Source organism: Mus caroli, unplaced genomic scaffold, assembly GCF_978045245.1.
Source record: "Mus caroli unplaced genomic scaffold, Mus_caroli_1 scaffold_1, whole genome shotgun sequence".
NCBI lineage: Eukaryota > Metazoa > Chordata > Mammalia > Rodentia > Muridae > Mus > Mus caroli.
The window spans coordinates 48688752-48712457 of record NW_028227256.1 but is presented as its reverse complement, the minus strand read 5'-3'; the positions used below and the strand labels follow the sequence as shown (position 1 = coordinate 48712457).

General features: G+C 43.7%; 1 protein-coding gene across 4 annotated transcripts in view; it reads left to right on the top strand.

Moving 5' to 3' along the window:
- Myo1b (myosin IB) overlaps window positions 1-23706 on the top strand; it is a 165422-nt gene that overhangs the window by 11300 nt on the left and 130416 nt on the right. For 3 of the 4 annotated variants that reach the window (XM_085837047.1, XM_021176619.3, XM_021176602.3), the window contains one exon: window positions 21186-21329. In XM_085837047.1, the coding sequence (XP_085693173.1) occupies window positions 21195-21329 (135 nt within the window). In that variant the 5' untranslated portion in view covers window positions 21186-21194. Of the gene's footprint in view, window positions 1-8859; window positions 8967-21185; window positions 21330-23706 lie in introns of those variants that run through there. The other variant, XM_085837050.1, reaches the window with a different exon arrangement.

Genomic DNA, 23706 nt, shown 5'->3' with positions numbered 1-23706 from the left:
TAACAGACTCTGGGCTGTAGTAGGGATTGTGTGAGGAATATGTGTGCACACATGTGTAGTGCCAGCCCAAAGCAAGAACTCTGTTAGTTCCTATTGTTCAGTCTTTTTGAGAATGGATTCCTAAGGCCACTCACTCCTCCCTGGGATATTGAGATCTGTTTAATCCAAGCCATGTGCATAATTTATGACTAACAGAGACTTTGACATACTTCTTGGGCACGTATGTAAGATGAAAATGGCACAGGAAGAAAGGTTGGCAGTGATTGTCAGGACAGTAGAGCAACAACTCTTGTATTGTTACCCCCCTTATTGGTTTTCCCCTGACCACTGATTATAATACACTTACTGGAAAAAGGAGCAACCGAGCTAGCTCAGATGCTGCATGGTGAAGGAGAGCAAAAGGATTGACTGACAGCCTGGTGCTGGCAACTTTCACTGGTACAGAGCTTTCCTGGCGTGTCTAGGCGTTGCAGAAATGCAATGGTGTGTTCAACTGTGTCCAAACAGCCTCAACAGAAGCTACCCCAATGTTAGCAGAAGGGCTGTGTGCATTGGGAGCCCCTCTTTGAGAGTTGCTTCTGGTGTCCTTTTCCCTCTTTGTCTCTGTGCTCCCTGAAGGACTCCCAGTCACCCCCCACTCCTTTGCTCCCTTCTGTTCCATCTCCCCTTAGATGCCGCTCCTCTTCATCCCACCTCTCTCCCTGTGTTTGCTGTCATGCAGGTCTGAGGTGCATGCTCAAGGAGTAAATTTGATTTCTTACCACCTGGTAAAATGCTTTTCACCTTCCAAACCAAGTGGCCTTTTATTTAGGCATACCTAGATTCAGCAAGAGAAGTTATGAACTAAGCCTAAGGTTCCCAAAACACCCAGAGCCTTCCTTGCAGGGTTGGACTCTGAAAGAGGTGGTCAAGGGCATGCTGGGCATGAATTTTTCTCTTTGCCTATTTACTTAGGGTTTGTCTCCATTGCATTACCATTGTGTATGTATAAGAAAATTTGAACTTTTCCATACTAGTAGACTAGAATTCTGGAAAGTTACCCAATGCATTTTCACAAGGAAACCATGCCAATCTGATAAGTTTCCTCAAAACCTCATTGCTTTTAATTTCTCTCATGGAGACTTCACCAAGCTTTTCAGCCCTCCTTGTGTTTCTCCCTTTCTGTAACTGTGCGTGGAGAAGTGGTTTTTCCTGAGAAGTTTATCTACAGGTAGTTTGAAAGTAATCCTATCAGGCCGCAAGGGTACCTGGGGAGCCTGCGTTGCCTGGCATCAGGGGAGAGTTGCTTACTTGAGGTGGGCATTTAAATAAACAGAAGTACGGCCTGTTTCTAAAAATCTTGTTCTGTAATTTGTTTTTATCCTGCAGTCGTTGAATATAACAATTATTTGCATTAGTTCTCTGTTTTAGGAAGTCTTAGCAACTGCAGCAGGATCTGGGTAGATAGTGTGGACATAGCTAGGGCTTGCTGCTTTTCAAAGCTTTCGTCACAGTGGTTCTTGACATCTCTTTGAGCATGGCAGAGGCACAGGGGTGTCTGTCAGTGATGCTTGGTGTGTTATAGAGACACATGGAGTTGGCACGATCTTGCAGATTGATTTTTCTGTACTCTTAATTCTGTGGTGTCGAGTTCAAGTTGGGCATGGCAAGGCTAAGGCCTGAGCCTTGAGGAGACCCAGTGACATCGTGGATTCTCCTTTGATGCTGGGTCTGTCTTGGCAATTAGAAAACAAGACCTAGGTGTAGGGAGGGTGTTAGAGGCAAGTTGTACAGTTCTGTGGCTCCTGTCTTGTATTCGATGGCCCTGGAGTGTAGCTCCTTACTAGGTTCCTTCCTTTTGCACACAGTCTGTGGCCAGTGGCTACCTGGTTCACCTTTGCCTCCTGAGGGATCTCTTCCACCGTAACCGTTGTTTTTAGCCCCGGCTTGTGTCTGGCTAGTTTTTGTTTCTAGAGCTGTCAGCAGCCTTGGCTGGTGCTCCAGCTTTGCAGTTGTGCATTGTTTTTATGTTCAGTTGGGCAGAGTTGGATTTCTAGAAAGAGTCAGTTTTGAGTGTCTCACACTGACAATTTTCAAGAATAGTTGGGTGTAGGGCAGATTATGTCTTGTGAAAATTTGTATTGAGATTATTGCAGATGTAGCAGGGAAATGGAAGGTCAGTCAAAGGGATTTAAGAATTTAGGACTTCTCTAGTAAACTTCCAACTTGTCCCCGAGCCATTCATAGAATATGGGATTATTAGAACGCTTTTGGATATTTTATATTAGAGAATAGTTTTTAAGAACATCTCACATAGAGTTTGGAACGTAGAGTTAAAAAAAGAGACTTATCAGAGACTGTGACAGCCCACACAAGCCAGATAAAATCTGGGCCCTGAGAAAGGGACATGAACACAAAGCCCGGCCCCTAACCAGCCCTGCCCCAACCAGCTGTCACTAGGAATATCAACCAGCCACACTCCAGGGTAACTCCTATGCCCATGAGTAGTTGGCTAACACAAAACTGACTGACTGACCGACTTTCTTTGAAGTGGCCTTTTAAATTTTTTCTGATTTTTTTTTTCTTTTTAAAATTTATTTTCATTTTCTGGTTTGATTTTGCACATTGAGAGAGAAAGAACATGAAGGTGGGTGAGAGGGAGGTAGGGATGATTTGGGATTAATAGAGTGGTAGAATATTTATCTACCATTCAGGAGACCCTGTGTTTTATTCCCAGCACTACATAAAGGTAGGCCTGGTAGTTTATCACGCCTGTATGCCCAGCACTTAGGAGGCAGAGTGAGGGTCAGGAGTTCAGAGTCATCATTGAACCTGATCTTGAATTTGTTTTTCTGTTTGTTTGTTGTTGTTTTTTTTAATCATCCTACCTTAAAATGAAAACTATAGTCACTTCTGAACTTTCTAACCTCGTATGTTTATATTTAGAAATATAATTGTAAACATAGAAGACGTTTTCTCTGTTGCTGCCTAGTTTTAAAATGTTGTATTGTTGTCAACTAATTGAGTTGTCACCTAGTTGAGCAAGTTCATACCGTGAGATGCTTTAATACAGGCAACACTGTGTATTATATGTAACGACCATGTCTTTTCTTTGTGCTGGGAATGCACAGTTATTCAAATACATTTCATGGCCACATCGTATTCCATTGGGCACTATAATTTCTTCGGCACAGTCCTTTATTTTCCAATTATATTGGTTTGCTGCCATAAATGATACTGTGAGCTATTACTGTCTTCCCTCTTTATTCCTTCACTCCCCACTCCCCTCCCCTCATCCCTCCAAGTGTTTATGGACAGCCGCTCCTCCTCCTCTCCTCCTGTCCTCCCCCTCCCTCCTTCCCCCCTTACTTTGTCTCTACTTCCTCCTCAACTCCCCTCCCCATGCCCTAAATAAGCTATTCCATACTTTAATAAGTAAATAAATAAATAATACGGTGGGTGACCTTTTTGGTAACTAACTTCTTTCAGATTTTAGCTGATTTTTCTACCAATAGAGACCAAGACTGAGAGGACTGCAAAGGTTTTCATGAAGATTGCCATCATGGGTTGGATGGTGCAGGTGGATGGGAGGGGCACGGGGAGTTGGAAGGAATGTAGTAAAACACTCATTTCTGGCTTGAGTGATGTTAGCGCAGACCGGGATTGGGGGGGGGGCTTCATTTTGGTTTGTGTAGCTTATTCAGGCAGTGAGGAAGTTTCAACACTGTTGAATTGCTGGGCTGGAGCTTGTACAGTAGTCAGGACCTGGGATCCAGGAAAAGCTATCATGATGTCCAGGTGTGCTTCAGGCTGTAGATGCATTTGGGGTTAAGCCTTGGACACCTGACTAGAGCATAGAATGAGAAGAGGAGGTGGAGGGCAGGACTCTGGAGAACGTTGTTTTGTGAGTAGAGGAAGGCGGAGTTACCAAGACAAGTAAGTCTTGAAGGAATAGTCATATTGTAGAAAGGGTGGTCATAAGGAGTGGGGTAATGGTGGGCTGCAGAGGCATGGTGACAAACTTTGAGATGGTTTTAAGGCTTGTACAGAGACACAGAGACAAGTTTCTACGAAGGTCAGTGCCTGCCCAAGGTAGACTGCTAGAAACCTTAGGCATGGGTGAAGAGACAGACGGTTGCTAGAAGGGACTGTGGAATGTTGTGTCAGTTTGCTAAGGCTTCCATAACTAAATGCCACAGAGCAGCTTAAACAGACCTTTTCTCTCGTAATCTGGAGGCTAGAAGTTGAAGACCAAAAATGTCAGCAGGCTTCCCAAAGGTCTCTTCTAACGCCTTTTGAGTGGCTTACAGGCAACTGCCTTGTTTCCATTAGGTCATCCCTTGATCTGTCTTATCTGTCACCTCTACTTAAAAAAAACCAAAACAAAACATTTTATTTTCTGTGTATGGATGCTTGTTTGCACGTGTGTCTGTGTACCATCTGTGAGCCTGGTGCTCACAGAAGCCAGAAGAGGGCATTAGATCCCCTGGACTGGAGTTTCGAATGGTTGTGAGCCATTCTCTAGGTGCTGGGAATCAAACCCAGGTCTTCTAGAAGAACAGGTAGTGCTCTGAGCTGCTGAGACATCTCTCCAGTGTCTTGTGCCTTCTTGTAAGGGTCTCCTCTAGTCCTCCCCTTTAACTTGAAAGATCCTCTTTCCAAAGACCATCACATTTTATGGTACTGGCACCGAGGGCTTCGTTATGTGAACCTTGAGGAGGAGTTACTAAGACAAGTAAGGCTAGTAGGAATAATGGCCAGCATACATGGACTGTGAACCCAGTGGCCCACCTGCCTCTCCCTGCCTATACCTCCACGAACTCCACCTCATCTCTCTTGTCTCCGGCTCTTCTTCTTCTTCTTCTTCTTCTTCTTCTTCTTCTTCTTCTTCTTCTTCTTCTTCTTCTTCTTCTTCTTCTTTTTGGTGTTTAAGTTTTATTTTCTTTAAATTAGCCTCTGAATGTGTGTTTACATTACCTTCCAGAAAAATAACTTTAAAGGGTATAGCTCTCATTTTGGCAAAGGAAGAATAAAGAACAGAAGTGCCTACTATTAGCAACAGTAGGTTATGACCAAAAGCAGGCATCATACTCTTCCTTGCTGTTCAACAAGATGGGTTCTGTAATGTCGCATGAGGTGTGAGTTAGAAATAAAAGCTGCACCACACTTTGCACATTCGTTGGGCTTCTCTCCTGTGTTCTCCTGATCTACTTAAGTCACAACTCCACCTTTTATGGCGAAATGCTCAGTGTCCCGGCTGTGAAATTTACATGAGTTGAACTGTGGTAAATTGTATTTGATGGTAGCACGGAGCGATCATGGGACGCCGAGCTTTTGGCTTTTCTTACTGTGTCCCTTGGTTTGTGGTTTAAAGGAAAAGCACAGTGGGAATATCACTTTAGGTCAAGGTTCAGCCAAAATGTACATTTGAGTTTGCCTTGTGTTTCACAAATTAATTTTTTTCCTCCAGAGTTTGGTTTTGAGTTCCTTTTCTTTTCAGGAGCCCACTTTAGTTAAAATTAGACTGAGTGGGTTGTAATCCCAATAGAGTCTGGGGCGGAATTATTTCAGTGGGTGTGTTAAAACTGACATACATTCTCTCTCTCTCTCTCTCTCTCTCTCTCTCTCTATATATATATATATATATATATATATATATACACACATACATATACATATATATACACATACATATACATATATATATATACATATGTGTGTGTATGTGTGCACATATGTGTGTAAGACACACAGACACATACAGGCACACAGACATCCATAAGAACACACAGACACACACAGAGACACACACACAGACACACATACATTCAGACACATACACAGACACATGAACAGAGACACACACACAGATTATACAGACACACATACAGATACATGTACACAGACACACATATACATACATTCAGACACATGTACACAGACATATACATTCACACATATACATAGACACATAAACAGAGGCACACACACAGACTATACAGACTCACATACAGATACATGTACACAGACACACACATACATACATACATACATTCAGACATAGACACATGTACACAGACATATACATTCAGACACATACACAGGCACATGAACGCAGACACACATATGGACACATGTACATAGACATACATAAACACACACACATTCACGTACATGGCGTAGAGGATTAAAGCTATGTAGATGTTAAGACCCTGTTTGATGCTGAGCTGGACCTACAGACATTGCATGCTAACAAAGGAATCAGGGTTGATGTAGGTGTAGACCATAGGCATTAAGTTGCTTAGATTTTGATGGGTATGTGTTCACCTAGAAATGGGGGATTTCTGATGTATGTGAGTCTTAGAGTGTTTCTCAGTACTGTAACAGAATAGTGGAGGCTGGGTAATTAAAAGCTTATGTCAGCTCATCATTCTGGAGAGCCAAGAGCACACATTAGCATTTGCTGGATTTATGGTAGACAATGGAAGACATCTGGGCCCACATGGGAAAGGAACCAGATGAGTGGTCCTGCTGGGTAGTAACCCACTCTTTGCAGGACTAAGCCAGTCTTTGGAGAAGCACACTGATATTTTTTAATCACCTCCTCATCTCCCAACAGGCCACTGCTTCTCAACATCAATACATTGGGCAATTAAAACTTAGCATGGATTTTCATTGGAGCACACCGTAACGATGAGTGTAGGTCGTTTTCTTCACCCAGTAGTCTATTGAAATACATTAATGTTATTTCTACATGGAAGGTCTTAGCTTTTTAAAAATTCACCCAACCTTATGTCATCTGAATTGAGTCCTCTTCCCCCCCCCCTTCCCCAGTATAAGAAATTGACCCTGAGACCCTCACACAGGATAGGCACATGCTCTACGATAGTGCTAAACATCATGTTATTTTCAAGACATTGAGACATTGATCTGTAAGTGTGGAGCAGTTATAAATGGATTTACTATTTGACTGCTTAGAGCAGGGATGTCCACATTTTGCTAAGGTCCTTTATAGTCTTTGCTAGAGTAAAATTCTCTTTGAGGGCAATGTTTATCTCTGCTGGCAGTTTTAAAGGTGAAAAAAATTTGAAGTATGAAACTCAAAATTATTTTCCAATAGCAGTGGATGTGTTGATTCTTTGAATCTTTATGTGCGCAGCTATGGCATGACATGTGGCCGTGTGCTCCTGACTATGCTCTGCTATGGATTTGAAGTGATATTTTTGTGCCTCAGTGACTTGAGCACTTGTGACTATACATTTGGAACTGAGTAGATACATCCGGATATAGTTTTGAAAGGCCAGTTCTACTTTTAGCTGAATAGCATGCTGACACTCTATTCTTTAATTGTCCAGGCTCCTTGGCACAACCTATAATCCCAGTACTTGGGAGGTTGAGGTCAGCCTGGGCTATGTAGTGCGTTGCAGCCCAAGTGGAGCCACAGTGGAGAGGGGCGGGGGGAGTTGTGGGGGGGGAAGCTCGGGGTGGGGGTGGGGGTGGGGGAGAGCTCAGGGGGTAGTCCAAGGAGGGAGAGAGGAAGGTCTTCTGGTTTGGCCAGGCTTGCTCCCTCTCATTGGTAAGTTTCCCAGATTTTAATTGTCTAATTTCTTCTGTGCATTTTCTATTTCATCTCACTCCAGTTCTTATTCTCAAGCTGCTAGATTGGAGCCCCAGCTGGAGTCCCTGATGCTAGATTGCGATATGCCCCCACCGCCCCTTAGTTAGAGCCTCTTTCCCCCTTGACTTGCCTGCTTTTATGTAGTGTGTAATCCGAACAGCTATCCCAAGCAGCCCTTGCTCCGTTAGTTAGTATTCGGCACAAGTAACCCAAATGATGAGTTAAACATTCTTTTTGCTGTCTAGACTGTTGTTTAAATCTGAAATGTCTTCCCAAAGCCCATGTGTTAACCATTTGTTTGCCAGCCTGAGACACTCTTAGGAGAGCTATTTTGGCTACCATGAGGTGAACACAAACTTCTGCCATGATGCACCGCTCTAATAAGGACTAAGCGAACGTGGACCAAATCCTCTGAAACGAGCAGCCCAAATAAACCTTTTCTTCTTTTAAGTGGATTACCTCAGGCATTTTGTTACACTAACAGAAGGATGACCAACCCAGCTTCCCAGCTTCCCAGTTCCCGTATCTGTTCAGAGGTGCTTAGGTGGCTCTCTATCACCTGTATGTAGCATTTTCTCAGACTGAGATCACCGTGATTTGTCATTAGTAACACTGCAGTGTGGACACAGTCATAGTCCTCTCAGCTCTCTCCTGCTCCCAACACTCTGACAGGTATACGTTCTTTAGGTAGACTCCCAGTCTAGCCTCAGGATCCCTTTATTTTCTGCTGCATTGTCCACTAGGGCTGTACATAGCTGTCCCCTGTTGCCATTTTTATGTAGTGGCTCTTTGCTAAACGTTTTTTACGCTTACCGCTTTAAAGGGTCCTTCTCTGTGTTCACATTCCATGTCATCTTTTGTCATCCAGGTCATCCAGTCAGGTTTTGCCCTAAGTTGTCTTTCTCTGATCGATCGGCCTATGCCATGCCAACTGCTCGACTGGTAATTGCAAATGTAAATCGAATCCCCATATTCCTTCTCATCTTGAGGTGAAGAGGCTGTGTGGCGTGCACACTGTTGATTGTAATTGTCCCAGCTTGATTGCAAATGCCTGGGAAGCGGTGGATAGATTCTTGCTCTTATGTGCTCTGAGCAGGCTAGGTGCTGCTCAGCAGCAGTGCTCGGCAGTGGTGTTCGACAGCAGTCAGTGCACTGCAGTTCATCATGCAGGTCGGCCCTGGGTAGATGCTCTGGCTACCTCTGCCAGCCTGGTGCTGACCCACTTTCCTCTTCTTATCTGTGTGCAAACTATTTGTTGTATTTAGTGTGTTCTCTCTGTTACAACGAGTGTTTGTCTCTCCCTCTTGTGTGAACCGCGTGCTAAAGCGCTGGTGAAGTCTGTGGAAAAGACAATGGAGGGGAAAAGTTGGTAAGCAGCTTAGTTTCTTACTTTAGTTCAAAGTGACTGATTTTCTCAGCATCTCTCTAACCACATATTATGAAACATGTAAAGAGTAGAACTGTAAATTTTAAGGTTTTAGCCTTTTAATTTCTTGGTTCACAATCTCATGTGTTTTGAAAATGCTTTCTGACCAAGTACCTATAGAGGAAGTGAACTTTTTTTCCCCATCTAGATTTGACGGTGCAGTTTGTTCTGTGTCCTCCAGGGACACAGGTTGGATGGCTCTTTGCATGGACAAGCTGACTAAGGTGGATTTTTGTATAAAGTAATAGGTATGCTTTGTTCGAGGAGAGAGGTGTACAAGTGGCCCTTTGGCGGCTGTGAATGACGACATTTAGGGGAAGTCCTGCCATTGCATTGCGTTGGTTGGAAGTTTAAGTGAACTGTCATTCAAATTTAGTTAACATTTGTAGGTAGATGTGTTGTAAACGTAGGTTTTAGGAAACATGTTTGGCATCATTTAAAAATTATTATGGCGTGCTGTAAAGACTGATTTGTTGTCTCTCAGCTCTTCATAAATTGAGCAGAGTGCATTCAGTGAGAGTCGTGATAGCTTTGATTCTTAAATAGAGTGTCACTCCTACCATTGCAAGGAAAAAGGACCCAGAAATCGATACAGAAAATGCTTCCAAATTCTAATGTGGTTGTTGATTTTAGTCAACTTTATGTGAATCAATACACTGTAGCAAGTTAGCAAATTTTTTTTTTATTTTTAATTCTTTTCAAGTTACAAAGTAGCTTTGCCCTCTGAATTTATATTATCGGGGTCTTTGGGGGAACATCCTAGCTATTTTTGTTTGATCGCTTCTCAGCTAATAAACATTCATGAGATCCTAATGTAAATGTATAAACATCTCTCTCTTTGTTTACATAGTTTATTAGACTTTATTTCAGTAGCTTGCTGCTCAGGGAGTTTCTGAATTTTTTTCCTAAGGACTTTTCTTAGCCACAGCTACAGAGAGCCATTACTGAAGCTGCACTTTCAAGGGATGTACTTTTGCTAATATGTAGACTTACTAATTTGGAATTTTGATGTCATAACTAAGTTCTTTCATAACCAGATGGATTTTTAAAGGTAGCCGACGATTGTGTGGATAGCTGTAAGCACACAGAATCCGTGTATGTCTGGGGAGCTGCGTGCTGGACTGTCCTGTTTATTTTATGCATATCTTTCTGTGGTGTCTGTAGTTAGACTTTTAATACATGTTTTTCATGATGAGTCTGAAACAGATAGCTGCTTTCCTTTGCTTCTGAGAAAATGACATTGAGATTTTTGTGGACTGGCATATGCTGACTTTTTTTTTTTTTTTTTTAAGAACATTCTTTAGAATTCCCCAAATGAAGGAAATCAGCCTCTCTAGAATTAATCATGTCAGCAATGATGGAAACAGGGACAGGAGACTATAGGAACAAACTTGGGGAGACTGTGGTATGTAGTTTTGTGGGGAAACTGAGGCTTGGAGAGGTAGCATTAGGCCTGAGCTATCACGGGCACACGGAACTGGAGGTGGACCTTGGATCTTCTGGGTTTGAATGCTCTGACGAAGTAGTACAGTGGGCAGAAGTCTTAAGGATATAGCTTAGCGGTAGAGCACTGTTCTGGCATTCAGTGGTCCAGGCTTTGAGTGGACAGGTGGTGTAAGTATAGGGAGAGGGCCGGCAGGGCACTAGAGGACTTTGGTGGGATTTTTATCCGGTGGAACAAAATGAGCTTAGTACCTTCTGGTTAGTAAGTGGATTCTTTTGGAAGGGCAGTTGGTTTTCCCGAAGGCTGTACTCAGTTTTATAATTACTTGGCGCTCTTGGCACCTGTGGATCCGAAGGGGCCAATGAGAGCTGTCAGCTTGCCAGTTATATTTGAGCAGTTTTACATTCACACTGGGGTCCCACGGTTTGCCAATCTAAACATTTGACTCCTTGGAATCTTTTTTATTCGCCTTGAGGTAATGGATTGAGAAGTCTAAGAGTTATAATTAGCACATTCCCTCGTACAGCTGAGTTTGTGTTTCTGGATGGAGCAGCGGTTTATGGTGTTTGGCTACCTTGTCCCGCAGGGATCGTAGCCCTTCAGACGTTAGCTCATTGATTCTTGTGAGTTGTGTAGCATGATTACAGGTTCCCTCTTAACACAGATGTCTTCTGCATCTCCCGGGCTTGTGGAAGGCGAGGGACGCTTCGGTGGGGTGTGAGGAAACAAAGGGGGGAAGGACAGGATGTGGCTGTTTGGTGAGCCTTGATGAGATGTTCCTTCCTGAAGTTCCTGACATGACTTAGTGGACCTAACTCTGGGAAGTGACAGTAGGGACCTGGTGCTGGCTCTGCGTTCTCCTAGGGATTGTGTGCTAGTTACTTTGCTGCTGTCACAAAGTAAGTTTCAAGGGCTGCTTTAAAAAAAAAGGAAGCATTTATGTTGGCTCACCATTCAAGTGTGCAGACTGTCACAGAGAAGTCATGGCATGGTGAGGGAGGTGGACACACTGTACGCATAGTCAGGAAGCAAAGAGAGAGGGATGCAGGCACCCAGCTAAGTCTTGAACCCCCAACTCTCGAATGGTACCACACAGGTAGGGTGTGTCTGATAAAACCAAAACCAGAAACTCCCACTCTGACACTTCCAGAAGTTCATCTCTAGGGGATTCTAGATCCTGTTTGTTGGCAGAGAGAAGAACGGAGATTCAGGGTAGGACTCCAGGAGAATGGAAGAGGTCTTTTGCAAATGAGGTGACTAGATTAGGTACCAGGACATTCTTGGGGAAAGACCGGTGGAAGAGCATGTGTGCTCTTAAGGTCAAAAGAAGAAAGCCGTTTCTGCTGCATATCTTCTCTGCCAATCTGTGTACACCTTGCTCTCGTCCTGAGTTTGGGGACCAGAAGCTGGAATTCCAGACATGAATTCCATTGGATTACAGTCTGATTTTACCATTGCCAAGCTTCAGATGGATATACAGACTGTACCAGTATGCATCTGGGGTCCTTCCTTGTACCTGGTACGTCTCACCCTCAGCCTGTGGGCCAGCTGTGGCCCAGGAGAGCTATGAGTATGGCCCAACACAAAACTGTAAACTCATTGAAGTATTAATTTTTTTTCACAGTCTCTTTTCAGTAACATCATTCTACTGTTTCCGAGCATGACCTTTGTAGAGGACCTTGCATTGCGTTATCTATAGGTCAGGTGCCAGGTAAACTATTTCTGCATGACTTGGATAATACACAATGAGACAGACAACATCTTACCTCTGGGTTGCTGTGAAGAGCTTGGCAATTTAGGACTCAGCTCAAAGGGTGTGCACATAACTACTGCAAGTGCAGGGAGGCTCTAAGCCCCTTAGAGTGGTCCATCTTTCCTGACTCTCCCAGAGGAGCAACCCTCTTGGAGCCAGTGCTTTTTCTGTCGGGAGGGAGGTTTGGCCTGGGATGTGATGCCTGACTCTCCGCCGAGTCATTCTCTTCCATCAGGAGATAATGGTGGAGATATGGTGGTTGGTAATCTAAAACCTTCACTATTCCGGCACCTCAAGAATCCTTCTAATTAGTCTAGATGATATGTTAGTCATATTTGCTTTCCACAGCTAGAAACAGCCTCCCTGCCTCCCAAGCCTCCATCTCTTTATGAACTGCAAAGTCTAGATGCTGCTTTCCAGTCCCCACGGCTTGCCTGGGAGTGAGCGAGTGGACATTGGCTCCTAGGCAGCTCTTGTTGATCAAGCCGGTTTGCCTGCTCAGGTGGAGACCAACCTTGACCTTGGTCAGTGGTGATTCTGTCCACTTCTGGTTTTGCAGAGACACCCTCTGGGGTGTTAACCCTGAGATAACCGTAATGTCACAGCCGTACCCTTACACAGGGCTGTTGGCTGATGGACTTACATTTGTAGTGTTGTTTCTTTACTCTCAGGCCTTGTTCAAAGCTATTTGATCTTCGCTGCCTGTTCCCTAGAACTCTAATGAAAGGCCCCTGAGCAGCAATTCAGTAGTCTTAGCAGAAGACCTTGGAGAAAGGCCGACAGTGGGCCTCTCTCCCATGTATTGGCTTTACCAGTGAAATAAAAGACTGGAAATTCAGCTAACTATAATTTGTGACATAAATACAGGAGATAGACACTACACATATAAATCTCTTTTAGCAAGCATGTTGGTAGGAGTGAAAATTAGCATGGTCTGAACCTTGTCACAAATGTATGTCAGCCCTCTTTCTCACATGCATTGAACAACAGAAATCACCCCTATGGTTGTGTGTCCACTAAACCCAGCTCTTTAAAGAACTACATGTGCCAGGACCTGTCTGCATCCAGAGTGCCAGCCTGTCTTTCTCAGGGGAGGAGCAGGGACATACACTCACTCTGTATTATTGATTGGTGTGTCACAGTGCCTGAGATGCTGTGACGTCCACTGTAGACAGAGTTGACTTAAGCAATGGACATTTGTTTCTTATAGCTCTGGAAGCTGGGAAGTTCAAAATTTGGTTTCTGCTGCGTCTTCTCTTGCTGGCTTGCAGAAACATTGGTGTCCCCTCACATTTATGTCTTTTATAAAGACAAAATCTCCCTATGTCCTTCCTGGTGGCCTCTAGTACCTCAGAACCGGGAAATAGAGCTTCAGGTGGGAGAACACAAGCATTCAGTCCATAACAGCTGGCTTGCTTGGAGTGTGCTACCTAGGATCAATGACTCCTCACACTGGGTTAAATCAGGCCAGGCCATGTTTAAGACAAGAAGCTCAGCTGAACCTCCTGAGGCTCAGAACTGGAACTACCCCAACATCTGAAGCTTTTCTGTCTGCCCCACGTGTTCTGTTTTCAGGAGTCAGTCTTTCCTGCAGAAGGGTGGCCTCTGCAAGGCTCCCCTAAATGACTTGTTCTCAGCATCTCTACCAATTTCTACGTCAGTGCTTGCAGCCTCTTGACTGTGGTTTGGGTGGCTTGGTCCCAGGCCCATGGAAGCCAGCACTGTTCCGACCAGAGTGCATTGCCCAGTTAGCTGTGGCCTGGATGAAGATGCTGCTGTTGGAGACCATTAGAAGTGTTGGCATGCTGGGTATTGTGTGGGGTTTGTCTTAGCGTGGAGGGGCTTCAAGAGAGCAAATGAATGAGGAAGGCAAAAGAGTTGTGAGGGCATGGGTTCTCTGCCAAGAAATCGGTTTCTTTTTTTGAAGTAAAATATATATAAATGAAATTTATGAGTTTAGCTTTTCATAAGAATTCTAGTAAATTAAGGATTTAGGCCAAAGTAAGCATCTTGATTTGAGTTTTTTTTTTTAATTTCTTGGTCATCTGCATTTTCTTTTCTTTTTCTCTTCTCTTCTCTTCTCTTCTCTTCTCTTCTCTTCTCTTCTCTTCTCTTCTCTTCTCTTCTCTTCTCTTCTCTTCTCTTCTCTTCCCTTCCCTTCTCTTCTCTTCTCTTCTCTTTTCTATAGTGGGCACATACTTCTCTTAGTCATCAGAGAGGTCATTTGAAATGTCAAAAGTGGACAGTTTGGGTTGTCAGGTTGCTCAGTGAGTAGTAGAAGCATTCGCCACTAATTCTGATGATTTATTTGAGTTCCATTCCTGGCCCACGTGGTCAAACGAGAGAGCAGACTCGCACCGTTGTCCTGAGCTCTACAAGTGTGCCCCGGCACGCTCATGTGCACACGAAATAAATGTCACCAAAAAACTTTAACATGGGGTGCTGTTAAAACTTTGACATCTGTTGCTGCTCCTGCTGAACTCTGGCTTCTGGGAGTGGTGTGGGGGAGGGGAGGGAGGTTCTATGATTGCTCCTGTGTCCCTAACCGTTCATACAGTGCCAGTCTCTTATCAGGATAAGCTTTGTACGTGTCGCTCTAACTGAATAAAATGGACATTTAGTCCACCATCACTCCCTACCCCCACCCCCAGATGATTTTTGGTGCTATTTGAAAAGGTTGAAGAAGGAAATTCCAGTTCTTAGTGCTTGCTCCTGTTAGGTTCTGAACCTCGAGGTCTCTCTCTTTTGGTCTCTCTCTTGCCTTTGATTTGATGAGAGTTATTTTGTTCATGGCATTTCGTCCTATTGGCCCAGTTTTCTATCTTAAATGTGTTTCCCATGTCATTCTCAAAGGCATTAATGACTTCATTTGGAGCTACGTGCTTGGTTTTATTTCCTGTCCTATTGTTGGTATTATGATTTTTGGAGAAATCCTCCAGTGGCTCGAAGCTCTTATCATTCTTCTGCCTCCTAATTGTGACCAAATTTGTACAGTGGCCGCTGAGAATGCCCATTGTTGTATGAATCAGGCGTTAATAGTGGTTTGCATCTGTGTCTGTTGTTTGTATTTTATTGGCTGCCTGCCGTGTACATGGGGAAGTGCCATAGACTTTGGGGAAATACCAAGGAATAAGACATGATTCTTACACTGAAGAGCTGAAATGGCCAGCAAACAGGGCCACTGTAGGTTAATGAGTAGAACCAGAGTCAGTTAAAGACATTGGTGCTGTTAGGAAGTACTCCTGTAGCTACTGCGGCTGGCGCAAGATCTAAAGATGCTACAATGGGATCAATGTAGTTGCTACAATACAATTCTAAAGCTCTATGGTGTTTTAAATTTCCTCTTTGAGTTAGCAAGCAGAAGATAACTTTTCAGTGTTTTCCTACTCGTAAGTTGTTTTTGGCTTTGCTGTAGAGGCTGTTTCAGATTTAAAATACTATGACTTAATATTCTTGTTACTCATTGAGATGTCAGCTCTTATTTGTTCATGCTCTTTCAAATGAAGAAGTGTTTTCCGCTTAAAGTATTCATTGTTGCTGGCCTGTGGTACGCTGAGGACTTCAATTCATTGTGGGGGAAATAAGATACCTTTTATTTCTGCATGTTCTCCATTTCTTGTTAACGATTGATTATTGATTTGGAATAGCTTTCCGTATTATTGTTTTGATATTGAATGGTGGAGTGCTCATGTACTTCCCATGTTCTTTGGTCCTCATCTATGTATGTGGCTGACAGGCAGAGGGATGACTGCCCGGTATATGCAATATTCATAGTTATGGTGAGCTGCATGGTAGGTAGCTTGTGATGTAGGGTGAGTGATGGGGTAGACTAGTTTGTTGAACTGTTGGTAGGTTACAGTGGTCCCAAGATGCTTCAGGATATTTTATCCTACATTCTTTTTTGGGGGGGTTTGAAGACAGATTGAAATGATGCTTTTAATATTTTTAATTGTGTTTTGTGCTCTATAGGTTTCCAGTACACAAGCTGGTAACATTGAAATAAGCAGTAGTCATTTTAGAAGTACTTGAGAGCAGGTAGGGGAGAAAGCAGCAGTCTCATATACATGGACAGTGGCTGTAAAGAGCTCACACAGCCATGGGCTCATCTGGCACTGGCTAGTTAGTGGGCTGCTTGCTGGCTCAATTACCCTGCGAATCAGGGGCCTTGCTTCCTGTGGCCCCTCAGAAGGTCCCCCAGTCATTGTGTCTTATAGATGGCCTCATGCTAGGGAGGAAGGTTAGATTTCATAAAATAATAAAATCTATCAGTGGCTAGGTACTCTGCATTAGGTACACTGAATTTTACGTTAGCTACAGATTTGGTTTGAACAATAGACAGATCGAGAATTGCAAGAGGTCACAGATCAACAAGGATGCAGTGGGCAGGAAGCAAGGACAGGCCAGAGCTGAGCAGCAGAAGCTATGCTGCTGAAGGGGCCGCGTGGTCTTCACGTTGCTGTGATGATTACAGTCCTGGCCCTGACCATCTGTTGTCCGCACTCCCAGGAGGGTTAGGTGCATGTGCACAAGCTGTGCTCCCTTCTCCTGCTTATTTTCTAGGATTGGGAGAATGTAGATCTGCCAGAAAACTGGCATTAACTCCCTACAAAAGTCATTGTAGCTGGGAACTCCCTACATGGTAGAGCAGGGACAAGTAAGAGTAGGACTGAGCGGCCAACAGTGCCTGCAAGACCCACATCTACTGTGGAGATCAGCTTGACCTCACACAAACAGCTTATTTATTTTGGATCAGGTCGGTTTGTTGTTTGAGATAGGGTCTTGCGATGTAGTCAGTCTATAAATTGTCCCGCCCTAACGTTGTTAGAGCAGGAGCTGCCTGACTACACATACGCCTTTCTTATCATAGCTACACGTAGGAAAAGAAAATGCTGCAGAGAAAATGACGGAGCTCTTTTCTGCATGGCTAAAAATGTGTTGACCCCACTGTTCTCTGAGAAGGTCTCTTTTGTCATTTGACTTAATGGCCTCCTCCGAGGGAAACACTGGGGAGGAGTCTTTGCGAGGCTTCTATATTTAAGCAGTTCTTGTGAGTTAGACATCTTGACGGCTGGTTGTTGGTAAGGGTCAAGCAAGCATGTATCACTCCCAGCTAGACTGTTGCACTATCATTCCTTAAAGATGGAACTGTTTTCAAGGTTGACTTGTTTCCATGGATTGTAATACACACTGAACATACCACCAAGCCTCAGGAAGCTAACCTGAGAATTTGCCTCTTGGCCTTCCTTCCTTCCCTGCAGAGAGCTGTCAGTCTTGGCTGATGGTTGGTTGAGAGTTATGGAGAACTGGAAAGAGTGTGGTGGTGGGAGGGCTTATCCTATTTTCTAAGCACTGGAAGCCAAACAGGCTTGGGCTGGGCTGTGGCAGGCACAGTGACCCTTCTGAGTAGAAAATTCTTCCCTTGTGCCTTTCAGAAAGGCCATTTTCATGAACACATGACTCTGGTATTCTGAATTTCCTGTATTCAGATCTTCTAATGTTACAGGTATGAGGTCTGAGTCCCAAAGGCATGGCTCTGCTGGTGATTCCAGTAATAGCAGTCAAATCTTGTTGTTCTTTGATGTGCTGTTTCTGTGTCCTCCACCTCATACCCCGTGCCTTAGCTAGGTCGAGCCTTTGCTTCTGACATCCCACTTTCTGGCACCAGTTTCGTTGGTTCAGCATAAGATGCCTTCTGGTGCAAATAGTTAAGAGAGCTAAGGGGCTCACATCATGGAAACCTTGAGGAATGAGGAATGAGTGCACTTTGATCCAGAGACTTATGATGTCACTAGGATTCATTCCTTCACTAGTAATTTTCAGTACTTTTCCTGCCTTGCCTCCTCCATGTGCGGTTTTCCCCTGGGACTAGCCTGTTTGGTGTGAGCAGGGGTGGTTGAGCCATCCCAAGTGTCAAATCTGCAAGCCTGCCCATCAGAGGTGGACAGAACTGTGATGCTGATACTCGTTTTTAGGAAGGTGCAGTTCGTTTGTAGGAAGGTACAGAAGGGTTCCCACCACATTTCCCGTGTTCTCCTTTTGCCTCTATGATGGGAACCATCATGATGTCATGCCCCCGGAACTTCGATGCCAAAAAGACAAACTTGTCTTCTATCGAAATGAATTTTATATTGGCTTTTCAGTTTGGTTTGTTTTATTAGTATATTTTGCAAAAATTGTATTTTCAGTTTTTATCAGTTTTCCGAATTGATTTGTACCTGTGTATGATTATAAAGTTAGGATAGAATGCCAAAGCTGGCTGACTGTAGACTTCCTTGAAACTTGAGGTTGCAGAGATGGTGAAGCAGGCTTAGTTAGTGTGGCGGCAGGCTGGCTGCTTAATTACCATCACCTGCAGCCAGCAGGTGTTGTCTTCCCAGCTGCTTCTATAAATAGACTATATTCAGAAATCCACCCAGGGCGGAGCTCCCATTCAGCCACTTTGCTCCTTCAAGTTCCTGGTATAAGATGGTTATTTTTGCAAACCCTTTCAAGCTGACTTCTCCCTTAATCCCTAAGCCCTCTTCTTTCCTCACCTGCCAAATTAGGTGTAATGAGTTTACAGACCCAGAGTGGTTTTGGCACTGTATGAGTCTGAGAATTTGAGATTTGATTTAAATGTTAATTTATTGTGACAGAGTTGGGCGCTCCCAGTCCTGCAGTGGCGGTCTCTTGGCTGCTGTTCAGTCCCTGAAAATGGCAGGCACCCCCCACCTGCCCCTGCTCGGTTCTGCAACGGAGCCTGACCTACCTCAGTGCAGGAGCCGGTCCTTGTTCTGCGGTTGGTGGGTTTTAGTGGTGCCTGGGACTAGTTATTCTAGGTGTGCTCGCCCTGAAACTAAATCATATATATATAAATTAGTAAATACATAAATAAAATAAAAAGGATCTTTTCTCTTGAACCTTTCTCTTGTATTGGAGAAAGTCTCAGTTCTTTCATAGTTTCTTCTTTGGCTTTCCAAGGCCTTTTTGTTTGTTTGTTTGTTGTTTTGTTTGGCTTTGTTTTTTTAAAACAGAGTCAGAAATAACAGACATGTTTGTGGCTATCTATTGACTGCAAGTAATTAATAACAGTGAGTTACTAGGTCTTCCTGTTTCTCTTTATAACTTCAAGAAGATGGATTTTCCCTTGCCTCTAAGGGTCTTCTTGGCTGTTTACACCAGAAGATGAGGATTTACTTATTGCTAAGATTTAAGCAAGCAGATCTTCCTATGGTCTAGTGTGAAGTGGGCACTCCATATGGAAAGAATCAAGTGTGAACATTGCACTTAGTGCCAGGGGTTTGCATACATATTTATAATATCCACACATGTTGTGGGTATTAGTAACTTGATGTCAGTTTAAGCTTGACTTCTGCCCTGGAGACACTTTTTTTGGGAATGAGACAGTAAAGGCATCTAGCAGTGGGAACGCTAACGAAACGTGCATGACCTAAGAGATGCCACACCCTTTCCTTGGTTAAGACATTTGAAGGGACTTTGGTCTTCTTGACAGCACGGAAGTTGGGGTCTCTGTTGGTTTAGCATTCCTCTGTGAGCTGTGGGTAGCATCCTACATACAAGTTGTGAATGCCACGGTTCCAGGGCGCCTTTGCTTCCAAGTGGGTAGCCTTTCCCACTGAGCTGAAGGGAAGGTAGTATTTGGATCTAGTCATTATGGCTTAAACTTTTTTTTTTTTTTTTTTTTTCTGTGAGGTTGGCTAGTCAAGATGAAAATTGAGACTACAGTGGTGACTCCTGGCAGGTTGCACTGTCTAGGCAGCCTGTTTACCCGTGGGTTGTGCTCTTTGTAAGTTAGCGCCTGGTACCTGGGATGAGACTTTCCCATAGCTACAGTATCCAGATAACCATGGGATTCTTTTTGTTTGTTTGTTTTCCAGACAGGGTTTTACTATGTAGCTCTGGCTGACTATGTAGACCACACTGGTCTCAAGCTCACAGAGATAAAGCTTGCCTCTCCCTCCTGAGTGCTGCTTTCAAAGGCATGTGCCACTATGCCAGCCATGCTATGGGGTTCTTTAACACCACATACAAAGTGTTTATAAGTATTAACAAGTTGAGCATCAAGTTTTCTTCTCACTTAAAAAAAACCATTTATTTACTTTTGTGTTTGGCTGGGTGACATGGTGAGCGTGTGCTACCGGGTAATGTGCACATCAGATGACAATTGCTGAGACCCTCTTTTCTCCTTAGGCCCTGGGAATTGAACTCAGACTGTCAGGCTTGGTGGCAAATGCCTTTACCCACTGTGGCATCTTACTGGCTCAGTTTCCTCATACAAATTTTAAAATCAATATGTTCTTGAGTGGGTATGTGTGCACAGGAGTCAGATGAGAAATTACAGGAGTTGGCTCTCCTTCCGTCTTGTGGGTTCTGGGAACTGAACTCAGGTCAGCAGGGTTGGTGGCCAGTCCTTTACCCACTCAGCCATCTCCCCAGCCCAGGATAGCTCATATTAATATGGAGTTAGCCACATCTCTAGTGGAGTTATTGTGAGGATTAAGTTCATTACTGAACGTACAGCCCTTTGGTATGGTGAGCAGTCAGTGTTACTGGCATCATTTAAAAACGCAATTTCTTGGAGAAATGCACTGTAAATTAATCTTGGAAAGCTGAGGCTTGTCATCTTAGAGGAAGCTGGTTCATACAAGGCCCAGTCTGACATCGCTCTGCAAGGGCTGGCGGCAAAGGTGGTTTTGGAAAGAGATTCTTCTGGAGTGTGCCAGTTTTGGTTGGCGATAGAGATGGCACAGGGCAACAGTGACTTTGGTTTCCAGTTGGCATTTTCTGTAGATGGACTTTGCCTGGGAGGATGGATGGGTCATAGGTTTGTTTTGGCAGCAGGATGGCATCATGGCAACTTCAGCAGTTTGGATTGCTAGGCAGGTAGAGGTCATTTCTCTGGTCATATAAAAGAACTCATCTGAAAGTTTTGCTCATAGACCTGACTTCTTCTTCTTTCTTCCAGCTGGAAACCATGGCCAAAATGGAGGTGAAATCCTCACTTCTGGACAATATGATCGGTGTTGGAGATATGGTTCTTTTAGAGCCGCTCAATGAGGAGACGTTCATCGACAACCTGAAGAAGCGCTTCGACCACAATGAGATATATGTGAGTCTGTGGAGGCTTTTCTGCCTCTCACTTGCTTTCTTTGCTCTTTGTTCTTGAGTGTTCAGACAGTTTCGAGAGTCTACTAGATTGGCATAGGCACTGCACTGATAAGTCCAGTGAGTATTTCCCAACAAGTTTAAACACTAGCTGTATGCAAGATATTGCACATGGGTTGAGGTCACACTAGCACAAGGGCGGTGTTTCAGTTTCTCCCTCTGAGGACGTCAGTTCAGACAGCGTTGAGATCCATTGCCATCTTGGATACCTTCGGAGGATTAGAACACGAATCACTCAGAAGTTGTTCACCAAAACAGGGCCGTGAGCTATCAGGAAAGACTGGAACCTTCCTGATACTTGTCTATAGACGGACTGCAGTAGATTGCTACATTAGCATACGTTTCCTGGAGATCGGCATCATTATGGTTGCTGTTGGTATGATGGCAGGCACGAAAAGGCAGATTGTAAACATATCCACTAGTACACAAATGTATGTTTTCAAGATTCCTGAAAAGGGACTTCACAGTGTCACGGTGTTAAGCTCTCCAAATATATTAAAAACATGAGCTAAAAAAATAGATTTATCTTCAGCCCTTGCACTTGTGGACATAAAGGTGTAGTGTGAATTCAACCAATGAAATGGGGTATTGATTTTCAATGCGAGGGGCCTAGAAGCAAACAGAATCGGTTGGGCAGAGGTAGTGGAATAGATTTTTGCCTTGCTTCTGAGCTCTTTTCTTCTTTAAAAAATGTGCTCTGGACATCAGAATGAGTTGCATTATAGGGACAGGAAGCATTTTTCTTTATTGGTGTTGGGAGGAACTAGAAATAAATAGAAGGAGAGACCTAAAGGTGAGAACTAGCAAAGCTTTGACTTTTGTAGAACAAACTAGAACTTAGATGGAAAATTATAAGCTTTATTGTTATTATTATTATTATTAGTCACACAAAGCTATCTCTTCTATGTAGTCAACTCTCTTAGTCCCTTAGGACCTCTGTAATAAATGCTATCTTGTAGGTGACACAAGTTTATTTCTTGTAATCTAGAAAGCCCAGGAGGAAAGGACTAGCAGGTTCTGAGAGGAGGGCCTACCTCCTGGCTGATGGATACAGATGCTGCTGTGTCCTCCCAGGAGGAAAGGGGATGCCCGTGGGGCTCATAGCACTAACCACATTCTTGTGGATTCAGCACATGACCTGTTCACCTCCCAGAGACTCCCCCTCCAGACCACAGAAGCACTCAGACCACAGCACTCAGGGCAGCTGCAGGGAAGCTCTCACTGATTACTTTTTGTGTGTGTGAATAAGTCCTCATCTGGAAGTTTCACAGTAAAGGGAGACTTGTGACTCCCGCTTCTAGGATATCTCTTTGCTAACTGAATGCTAAACTGGGGATAGTAACAGTTCGGTCTCCTTAAGATGCTGATCCAAATGGAAAGGGCATTGAATGCTACTGTGGAGCAGGGGGATGGCCTTGTTTGGCTTGGTGTCACTTCCCTTCTTGGTGTAGCAGGATGGCTTCAGGTGGGAAAGCCTGGCCATTCTGTGGCTTTAATTGAAAGTATGGTCTGATATCAAATGAAAGATGGTCTGATATCAAATGAAAGATGGTCTGATATCAAATGAAAGATGGCCTTTAAACATTGGTCTCTGAGACTCAGACAGGAGGAATCAATTATATCCTAACTAATGGTGCCGATCGTTTTTCTTTTTGGCTCTAAGCAGCACAGTTCCCTTTTAGATGAATTGAAACTAGGAGAGAAGGGCATTCTGTGCATTTGAATACCTGATTTGTTGTGGCCACTAAAAATAAAACAGTCTCCCTCGTAACAAAGTGGATCTAGCAGACAAAATGTCTGGGTCTCAGCGCTAGCTAATTCTATTTTCTAAACTATTTCTTGAATGCCCTTTCTGGCTATATGACAGTAGAAAGTTGACTTTCGCTGTAGATATTGACATCAGTCATTTTCCATGATACTTGATGGCTACTCTTCTGTGAGCTGTGTGCTCTCCCTTCCATGCATTTAAACATGTCATGTTAGATGACAATGGTGTCTGTATTTCCAGTGGTAAAAGGCAGGTTCTAGAGTAATGCAGATAGCGTTCTCTTGCTCCCTCAGGACATTTATGAGTGCGTCTGACTATGCTTTACTGATGCCCACATAGAGCAAGGCTTCTTAACCGAATACAGTGCAGGAGAATTCCATCTCTATTTTGTAAGTTAAGCATATATTGTTTTTGCAATAAAAAAAATGCAAGAACTGTGTGATATATGGTTATCATGGTTCCCAGCCTCAAACACCATATACCCTACTGTAGGAAACCTATTTCTGGCTCTTATTTTGATAATATTCTTGCTTTTCTTTTCTTCATGGAGTGC